Source organism: Neltuma alba, unplaced genomic scaffold (assembly GCF_004799145.2).
Source record: "Neltuma alba isolate B1F8T4 unplaced genomic scaffold, ASM479914v2 tig00010076_pilon, whole genome shotgun sequence".
In the NCBI taxonomy this organism is placed as follows: domain Eukaryota; kingdom Viridiplantae; phylum Streptophyta; class Magnoliopsida; order Fabales; family Fabaceae; genus Neltuma; species Neltuma alba.
In genome coordinates, this window is record NW_021635035.1 from 1,536,624 (window position 1) to 1,546,755 (window position 10,132).

General features: G+C 35.3%; 1 protein-coding gene across 1 annotated transcript; it reads right to left on the reverse strand.

Annotated features, from left to right (window-relative positions):
- Window positions 1-4,150: 4,150 nt before the first annotated feature.
- LOC114754090 (protein FEZ-like) lies at window positions 4,151-5,855 on the reverse strand. The gene is made up of 3 exons (XM_028942832.1): window positions 5,565-5,855; window positions 5,145-5,449; window positions 4,151-5,015 (listed from the first exon to the last, which is right to left on the reverse strand). The coding sequence occupies exons 1-3, from the start codon at window positions 5,743-5,745 to the stop codon at window positions 4,308-4,310; spliced, it is 1,194 nt and encodes a 397-aa protein (XP_028798665.1). The 5' UTR covers window positions 5,746-5,855; the 3' UTR covers window positions 4,151-4,307.
- Window positions 5,856-10,132: the final 4,277 nt, after the last annotated feature.

Here is a 10,132-nt window from a genome sequence, read left to right on the forward strand (position 1 = left end):
CAAGAGTGTGGACTCTTGAGAGGGGTTGTATCCTTACGGGAGTAAGGGGGAGTGATTGAGCGATTCAATTACTGTACCGAGGCACCAAGAGCCCTGTCGATCTTGGAAAATAGTGAAATACTCAGAGGTGTTCTGGGGACTGGAAGTAGGTCACGTGGTTTAGACCGAACCAGTATAAATCTTGTGTCTCCTCTCTGCGGTTAAAATTTTCCTTACTCTGACTCTCTGTTTCATTCAATACTTGCACGCTTTTAATTTTAAATTTTTGTAACTCACCCAATTCACCCCCCTCTTGGGTGAGATTGTTTCTAACACCTATTTCTCCTTTATTGTTTGTACTTTGTATGGACAGACTCTCTCATATAATCAGTGATGCAGTGAGAGCCGGTCACTGGAAGCCAATTTATGTTAGTAAAAAGGGACCTGCAGTGTCCCATTTAATGTTTGCGGATGATATTCTGTTATTTGGAGAGGCTACAGAAGAACAAGCTACTTCTATGATGAATTGTATTCAGCTTTTCTGTAAAGTTTCAGGGGAGAAAGTGAGTATTGCGAAATCCTCAATTTTCTTCTCTCCTAAAGTAAATCCTTCAGTGAGGAAAAATATTCAGAACCTGACTATGATGAAAGTAATTGATGAAATTGGAGTTTACCTTGGATTTCCTATTTCCAGGAAAAGGAAAACTAAGGAGACTTTCCATTATATTGTTGATAGAGTTAAATCAAAGCTTGCTGCTTGGAAAGCCAAAAGTCTATCAATGGCAGGCCGCATAACCCTTGCAAAATTGGTAGTCAGTATTGTCCCACTGTACCCGATGCAAGTAGCACAAATCCCTAAGAGTATTTGCTCTGAGGTGGAAAGATTACAGCAGAATTTTATATGGAATAGCACTAATGATAGCCGAGGTTGGCATTCTATTGGGTGGAATCAATTATCATTATCGAAAGAGTATGGTGGTCTTGGTTTTAAAAAACTTGCCTTTGTTAACAGTGCTTTTGGATGTAAGCTGGCCTGGAGTTTACTATCTGGGTCAAATGGATTATGGGCTAATGTTTTGCAGCACAAATATATGAATAGAAGTGATACTGATCTGTTAATGGTCCAGCCAGGTGATTCAAAATTCTGGAAATTTGTCTGCCGACAGAAACAGTTTGTTGAGGAAGGTACGCAATGGCAAGTTAGAAATGGGAATTTTGTCAACTTTTTCAATAATAAATGGTTATTTCCAGATAAAAAAAATAAAGGATCTTTGTATAAGACCTTTATCAGAGGAGGAGAATGAATCAACTGTGGCCGATTGGGTTGCGCATGGAGCATGGGATTATAGAAAACTGGGTACTGTTGTTTCATCTGAAGTTATCCAACGTCTTATAGCCAGACTCCCACCTTTACCTAATACCGGAAATGATGTGATGATGTGGCAAGGTACGAACCATGGTTATTTCACTATTAAAAGTGCTTATTTCTTGATCGAGAGGAATCCTCACAATTTATATAGCTCTACTTATAAATTAATTTGGAAATGGCAAGGAGTAGAAAGAATAAGAGTCTTTATGTGGTTAGTCTATAATAATAGATTACCAATGAATGACTGGCGTAGTAAGTGGTCTGATACATCGCCTCTGTGTCTTTGTTGTACTCGTAAGGTTGAAAGTACTTTACATGTGCTTCGGGATTGCCAATATGCTACACAGATGTTGTTACAACTTGTGAACCCCAAATTTCATAAGGCCTTCTTTACTGCATCTTTGAGAGACTAGATGGCCTTAAATCTCAACAAAGAATTAGGAAGTCAATGGTCTTCAGATTGGAATCTAGTCTGGGGAGTTGCTTGCTGGAAACTTTGGCTTTGGAGGAATAATGCAGTCTTCTCGGAAGACTTTGTGAAACCACCAAACCCTGCTCTTGTTGTTTCGCATACCTGGAAATTATTTGTGCACACAAATGACAGACCCACTGTGGGTAATCAACCAACATCTAGTATCTCAGTTACATGGCAGACGCCCCCAGCAGATTGGATAAAGGTCAATGTAGATGGAGCAATGTTAGCTTCTTCCAACAGAGCAAGTTGCGGCAGGGTGATAAGGGATAAGTCTGGGATCTGGATTGTAGGATTTTCTCAGGCTCTTGGTTCGTGCAGTGCTCTTGAGGCAGAGGAATGGGCTGTGTATGAAGGTCTTAAATTGGCTTGGGATATGGGGTTCAAAAAAATAATTCTTGAATCTGACTCAAGAATTGTGGTTGACATGATTACGGAAAAGAGGAACGAGTATATCTACAGCCTTGTCGTTACTCAGATACTGAAATTGCTGAAGCGCCAATGGGAGGTCAAAATCGTGCATATTTCTCGACGGCAAAACCGAGTTGCAGACTCGCTTGCAAAGGATGGGTTATCTAAAACCATCCTCTTGGCTACTTGTCCTTCTCACCTGAGAAGCGTTGTGTCTGAAGAGTGTTTGGGATCGATATCCCCTCCTATTTAGTTTTGTATCTGTTTTGGCTTTTGCCTCCTCTGTAACCAAAAAAAAAAAAAAAACCATTACAAAGTGCTATCCAATATAAATACCCTTTCATTTCGTCCTACTCCTTTCCCTTTCTTCTTCTCCAACATTGTTCTTCTTTCTTTCCACTTTCTTCATGTTTACTTTTATGTTTTGCTATTATGAGTTTATTTTTTGTTTTTCATATAAATTTACATTATTTAGTTTTTACTTACATTTTACTAATATGATATTTTTCTTCTATTCAGGTGTTCCTTCTCTCATGCATGGATCTCCTTAACATTTTCCACACTTTTTCCCTTCTATCTCTTCCTTATCTATATTTTCCAAATTTTTTAGCCTACATGAATTAAATTTCATTCCCATAATCATACGTTAATTTAATATTATCAATCTTAACATACTTTGGATCTGAAAAATTTAATAAAATTTTACATTATGGTTATATAATGTATATATCTCTTTAATTATATATTCTAATTAAATGCTAATATAATTAAGAAAAATCTGAATTTTATTTTTTTTCATATATAAAGAATATTTGTATCCATTCTAGAACCGCTACAAAGTATGAAAGGTCGCCAAATTTTTCCACCGTTCAAATTTTGTAGCAGTTACAAAATTGTTACAAATTTTGGTCCTATTGTCAAATTCTTTGTTTCCTGCCATACAAAATTTTCCCTCTAAAAAAAAGTAGCGATTCAGATGATTCCTACTATTATTCATTTCCTACCACATAATTTTTGCTCAATAATTTGTAGCAGTTCTTTAACTGTTGCAAAGTGGAACAATTTCTTGTCAATTTATTTATAGTAGTTTTATAACCGCTACTAATGTCGTCATAGTGATCTCCTCTTGTTTCGTCATTTGTTGGGGTATCTTCAATTGCTTCAAAAAACTGTAGCCGATTTAACCATGTGAGTAGTGGTTCATAGAATTGCTACTAAGCCACGGTAGAACTGTTACAAATCATACAAAATAACTATTAAAAAAAATGATGTTTCTTTTTTGTAGTGATTTGCATGCACTTGTTGTTGTAGTAACTTTTTATCCAAATACAAAAACCTATTCAATCAGTGAATTGAGCTTCGGTGCTAATCAAATGATCATCTAATCTGGACCATCTAAAGATATATGGACAGTCCAAATTTATGTTCTTTTTATTTTTATTTTTTAAAATAATTATTTTAATGGGTATACGGAGCTCAAAATAAAGATAATTTGCTATCAAAATTTTTATTATTATATAACAATAATTAGTTAAAAATTTTAAATCTAAACCGTTGAAATTGTATGAGCACCATGATGTTTATACTGTGGTGAGTACTAAAACTGGGTCCTTGATTTGCTTGAACCATTGTCTTCATGTATATTCTCTCTACAGTAATACCACTATTGCTATATATGTTATATCTGCGTATGTATGCTTGTACATGCATATGTACGTATGTGCCAACATTTATACACAAATTTGTTCAAAAGCACTTTGATTGCATATGTTTTCATTCTTGTTTTGAACTTTGATCAGGATTGTTGACACATTTCTATTCCACAAGGAGCTGCCATTTTGTCAGAGTTACAAAAAGTTCAGAGTCTTAAATATAACACTAAAAGAAAAGCCCTAACATGCTAATTTAAATTGAACATACAGAAATCTAAGGGGCAAAAAAAGGTCAGACTGACTGCACTACTACCTAGAAGCTAGCTAGAAAAACAATGACTTCTAAAAATATATGTATATAATAATAAAGTTGACTCTCCTAGGTATAGCACTTGGTTGTAGAGTAAGTAGAGGGCACATGATCTCAAGGACAGGATGAACTCTCCCATAGCAGATTTGACTTCCATGCCTCGTGCATATTTATCTGATCTGGCTCCTCCAACACTCTAGGGATCACCACATTCACGTTCATATTAGAATGCGGGTGATTCATCTTCACCAATCCATTCCGATCTTGGATTACCGGTAGAGCTATTGATGATGAATACCCAGTAGTAGTGCTGTACTGTTCTTGAAACCCTGCAAAATTTGCAGCCTCTAATGAAGCCTTACTGCCAAATTCTCCAAGCACAGAAGATGATGACATGTTCAGTAACATGGAGGGAATGTCCATGGTGGCAGCTTTAGCACTGCATGGTTCAAGAGGTGATGATGAAAACATAAGGTCTGAGTTATTTAATGACATGATGGGTAATTGGTCAAAGGGTTTGTAGAGCAATAATGGGTTAATGATGGGTTTGTACGGGGTAACATCTAAAGGGCAATGAACACTACTGGTGTTGGAGGTTAAGGGGTCGATTGTGTTGGTACAGAACTGGCTGGGTAAGCTAGTTTTCTTTGTCAAAGACGAAATGTTATTATGATTTGAACAAAACTTGGAAGCGTCTTCGTCTTTGGTTAGCACCTCACAAGTGTTCATTTCATTAGGTAAGGGAGAGACCCAGGAATGGGAGACAGCTCTTTGGGCTGTAGAGTTTGTTTTCTTGAATATTCTGCAGATTGCCCACGAATCCTGCAATCTCAAAAGCACCTCAAATTCGGTCGATCCATAATGATATTTTTAACTATAGAAGGAATCATTTAGTTCAGTATCATTTCAAATCCCTTATTAGTTATAGATTCTGAGAGAAGTTGCACTTACATTAGCAGGGATGGTTCTTTCTGAGAACTTTTTTGGTGAAGAGGAAGAGTCTGAAAGAGAAGGTAATCTGAACTCATGCATCATCCAGTCAGTTTTGATTCCTTTGGCAGCTCTTCCTTTGTAGAAGACAAGAGATTTCTTCAATCCAATGCACTTTGAGCCCTCAGAGGAGTATATGGGCCTATCAGTACCTGTGGCTTTCCAGAACCCAGCTCCAGTTACCCTATTTGGCCGTGCACTGTTTCTGTATTTTCTGTCTCTAGGACAGTAAAAATACCACTCTTTCTCACATGTACTTGCCAACTCTGGCCACATAGATAACATATTATATTACGTTCATACCTTCAGAACTAGCAATGAACATTAAAGAATTGTTAAACGGAAGGAATGATGTTTATAAGGGAGAGGGTAGGGACTTACTTGGAAGATCCCATGGGTCATATTTATAGATATCAAGCTGCTTTATGAGCTCTATAGAGAGAGGTCTCTGCTGAATCTTTCTCTTGAGATAGAACCCAACAAGCTCCTCATCAGTTGGGTGAAATCTGAAACCTGGAAGCATGACTTCATCAAGCTTCTCACAATCACTTCTCTCTTCCATGATTTATTAAACTATTCTTCTGCAGTTCTACTAAACACTGGAAAGAGAGAGTAACCTTGTGTTTGCTGGAGATACTAAAAGTGAGAGCAAAAATCTCAGAAACAAGGTGGAAGCTACTTCCTGAGAAATGGCTTAGGCTTTGACAAGAAACCCTAGAAGAAGAAGAAGAAAACAAAAAGAAGCTAGGTGAGCAAGTTGAGAGAGAAGTTAATCACTTAATTTGAAGGCATTATATGCTTCCTGAGGAGGGGTCTGCCTCCGAAGGATCAGCCGCCTTCTCTGGTGACTTCGAAGGAGTGTGTGTGGTTTGCGAGGATCTCGCAGCTTTGGCTCTTATTACACTTAAAGAAACTGATGGCAAATCTCTTTAAAAAAAGAAAAAACACACACTCTTAGAGCAACTACCGAGAAAGTAAGAAAAACCATTAAGTCAAACACCTTTCAAAGCACACCGCTACTATTTCTTATTTAAGAAATTAACATGCATGCCAACACTAACGATAACAAAAGAACATTATGTATGTTGCTGTAAAAGGTCTAGGACATTTATATGCACTCTAATTATAACGAAACTCAGTTTTCAAATTATCCGCTATTTTCTAGTTATAATGGCACCTCAATGATTTTTTTTTTTCTTTTTGCTTTTTCATGAAGCAAAAGGTGGAATCTCAATAAGCCATCGAAATTATCAACTCATGGGGATTATGATCCCATATTTAATCACCCATTAAACATATTAATCTCATGAAAGTTTTGGCGCTATCCGCTACAAGCCAAGACGGAACAAATTTCGAAGTGAGGATTATTTGAATGGGGTGTGGTATTTGAAACTTTGAACTAATTAACATTTGGAAACGTGGACCTGATTGAACCAGATTCCAAAACACAGCTCAAATTTTATATATATAAATAACTGAACAGAAAAATTCCAGATAGACTCACTTAGGATTATAGTACTGATATTGATTCTCTCAGTTTGCTCAGAATCCGAAAATCCCGTTTCTATTCCATTCCCCAGAGCTTCTATTCTACTGATTTTGTCAGACTAGAAAAGATTATGATTTAAGAATTGGTCTAATTTTATAATTGTCGAGTTTCAGACTACTACAAGAGGACTCGTGATCTCAAAGTCTGAAAAAATGTGGAGGGGACCGTTTGGTATTAGAAAACATCGTTATTAATGATTTAATGCTACATTAAAGCTCATTTGTTTATTGCTTCCAATGCTTTTGAGGTACCAGAGTTACCAAGAACTTACTCAATATTGTGCTTCGGACTGAGCAGAAAAAAATATATGCTAGTCTTGATTTTAATGAAATTAAAGAGACTATTGAAAGAAAGAAATATATTTGTACTGTGTGGTGACTCTGCTTTAGGGCATTCAATATGTGAGCCTTCCTATCTTGAAGACTATTACTTCTCACAAACCTAAGCTTCTTTTCAACTTAATTAACATTATTCTTTTCAGGTGAAGGGAGTTATATATATCATTTACTTAAAGTTGTATGTATTAAAATGTCAATTACTAGCACAAGTTTCTTCTCTTCTTTTTCCCTTCTTTTTGAAGAAAAAGCTTCTGATCAGTTGGGTTTTAAAGATTTGTTAATTAAAATCAACATAAGTTTCATAAACCTTGAAGGCTAAAGTATACATTTGATCCTTTAGATATGTGTATATCAAGCTTCATACTTATGGTCTTTGCACATTAAAGCCAAAGCTTATTGGAAAGGATATAATTTTGTAGACTTGCATGATATTGAAGAAATAATAATTTTGGATGGCATGACAAAAGGTTCAAAGTTCGAAAGAAATGATGGTGACAGAAAACTTGATCTCTAGCTGATTGATTTCTTGTGCAAATTTCATCAAAGCTAGTTGAAAGCATTTTAAAACAAAAAAACAAAAAAAGCTAGGTTTGTGAAGCCCATTTTGATTCATCCTAATGACAGGCTAACTCATGATATTTTTGTTTCCTTTAATATATATTTTATAACAGATCAAATCATTTTCAGAAGCAAAACTTTTTCGAGAAAGAGAGAAAGTTGCATGTTTCACAGTTACCACTGATACGGGCAGAGAGCTGTATTACTTCTTATTTTCGTTCCCCTACTATTTTTCACAAGTCTCACCAATCTTCTTTGTTTTTTTAAGCAAAATTTTTTCCATATAATGGAATCTCTGTGTGTGTGTGTTGTTGCTCTCCTAATGTAAAGAAACGAGCGACAAGAAAATGGCATAAGAAATAAATTGTATTTAACGAAGTTAATTAAACGTGTGGACTTCATTTGTCCTTCACGATGGGGTCCTTTAATTTATAAGTGACAAGGGTCTTTTGGTAAAAGAAGGAACAAGTTGAAAGCAAAATCCTCAAATTTTGAAGGCATTGGAAATGCAAAAGCCATAGGTTTTCTCAAAGGTCTTTGTTTTTAGAAAAACCAAAATAGGTTTCAACACGGGAAAAATAATATAATCCCATAAGCAATTAAAATCGCCCAAAATGTCAGTGGTTGGATGGCAAGTGCCGTACCACTCATAAATGGAGGCTAAGCTAAGACTAAGGGAAGTGAGATGAGTCAAAAGACCAAACTTGGGACTCCAATTTCAGTGAAGGTCCCATAATTTAAGCCCTCGGTTCCACCCATTTTTGTCTCTTGCTTCACATTGTGTTTGCTCCCCAAGCGTGCAGCCAAATTTTTTTTTAATTTACCTTTCATTGGAGTCAAACCTCCCTCTCTCTCTCTCTCTCTCTCTCTAAGGTCTCAACTTGGACACAGGCATCTCTATGCCTCTTTCTACGAGAAACACACCAACCCCTTTTCTCAATAGTGTCTAAAAGTCTAATTATAACTAGATGTTTGTAATGGCTGTGAGGTGAGGTGTACATAAGTTCCAGAATCGGAGGCAACTTTGGGATATTAATTAATAAATTTATTTATTAATTAACTTGCTTTGTGTTTTATCGCTTCCTCCAAAGATCCCCTTCAAATTTGGAAGAATTTCAATAAACTCTCTCAGTAGCCAATTAACATCAATCAACTCCCAAAAAGTTATGGAATTTCATTCCAATCCATTGACCAAAATTTTATGTCTAAAAAGGAAAAAATATAACCTTACTTTATTTGCATTGTAAATTGCCAAATTTGTATTACAAATTATTGAATTTAAGTTGTAAATCCATCTAAATTTTATAGGTGAATAAACAACTCAAATTCAGTGATTTACAATAATAATTTGATGATATGTAACACAAAGTTGATGATTCGCAAGAAATATAAGAAAATTTATAACCCCAAATATAATTCTTTTGGTATAAATGAACAACTCAAATTTGGCAATATACAACAATTAGAATTTGGAGATTTGCAGTACAAATTTGACAATTTGTAAGGGACACAAGAAAATTCACAGGTTCAAAATAAAGCAACAGTATTTTTGTCTTCTCTTTGATCTTTTGGGGTGTAATGAAATTTCAGAATTTCTTAGGAGTTGACTGATATTAATTGGCTATTGAGGCGATTTATTGAAATTCTCCCTTCAAATTTTGGAGAGTATTAATTGGGGCTAGTTGTTTAATTAAGATTAGCTATCTCAAATAAGCTTCTGTTAAGCCTAATGGTTTCTCAAAGTATCCTCATATTTCTTTAAGGAATGAAGAAAATATAATCTGTTTGTTCTTATAATTTAAATTAGGTTCTGTACATTATTTTGTTTAAATTGGACCTTTATAATTTATAATTTGATTATAAGCATCCACCATTAATTTTAAGTTATAAAGTTTCGTAGAATTTTCTAAAAATCTCGTTCACTTCATTGACGTCGTGGCGAAGAGTCTCTCCATTTATATAAAATGCAGTGTTTAACAATTTTTTTCAAAAAAAAAAAAAAGCGCAAGAGAGGGTTGTTCAACATGAAATTTTCCACGCCGCTCGCCTTGCTATTTGATTCCAAGAACCAGTGCAACGATAATACAAAGAAGGTTATACATTAAGCAATCAACAGTGATTGAAAAGACTTATTAAACAAGGTGAGATAAAAGGCCTCTTTGGTTATGTTTTCTGAAACATCCTACCTTTAGCCCCTCAAAGTACACGTTTGGAAGTGTTATGGTTCAAGTGGATCACGACACAAACCCGTGGCTTAAAAATTTCAACATAATTACTCGGGTTACTATTCACTGTTTAAATTTCAGATTACAGGTCCAACTTTGAAAAATCATAACTAATTCTACAAAAATCATATTGAGGTGTTCTAAAATTATACTGAAAGCTCTTTGAAATCTCTTTAAGAAAAAAATATCCAATTAGACTTATCCTTACCCAATTCGTACAGTTTAATCAATAAAGATTACTGTTCATTTGGTAAAATCTGGAACTTTGAGATTCTGTGC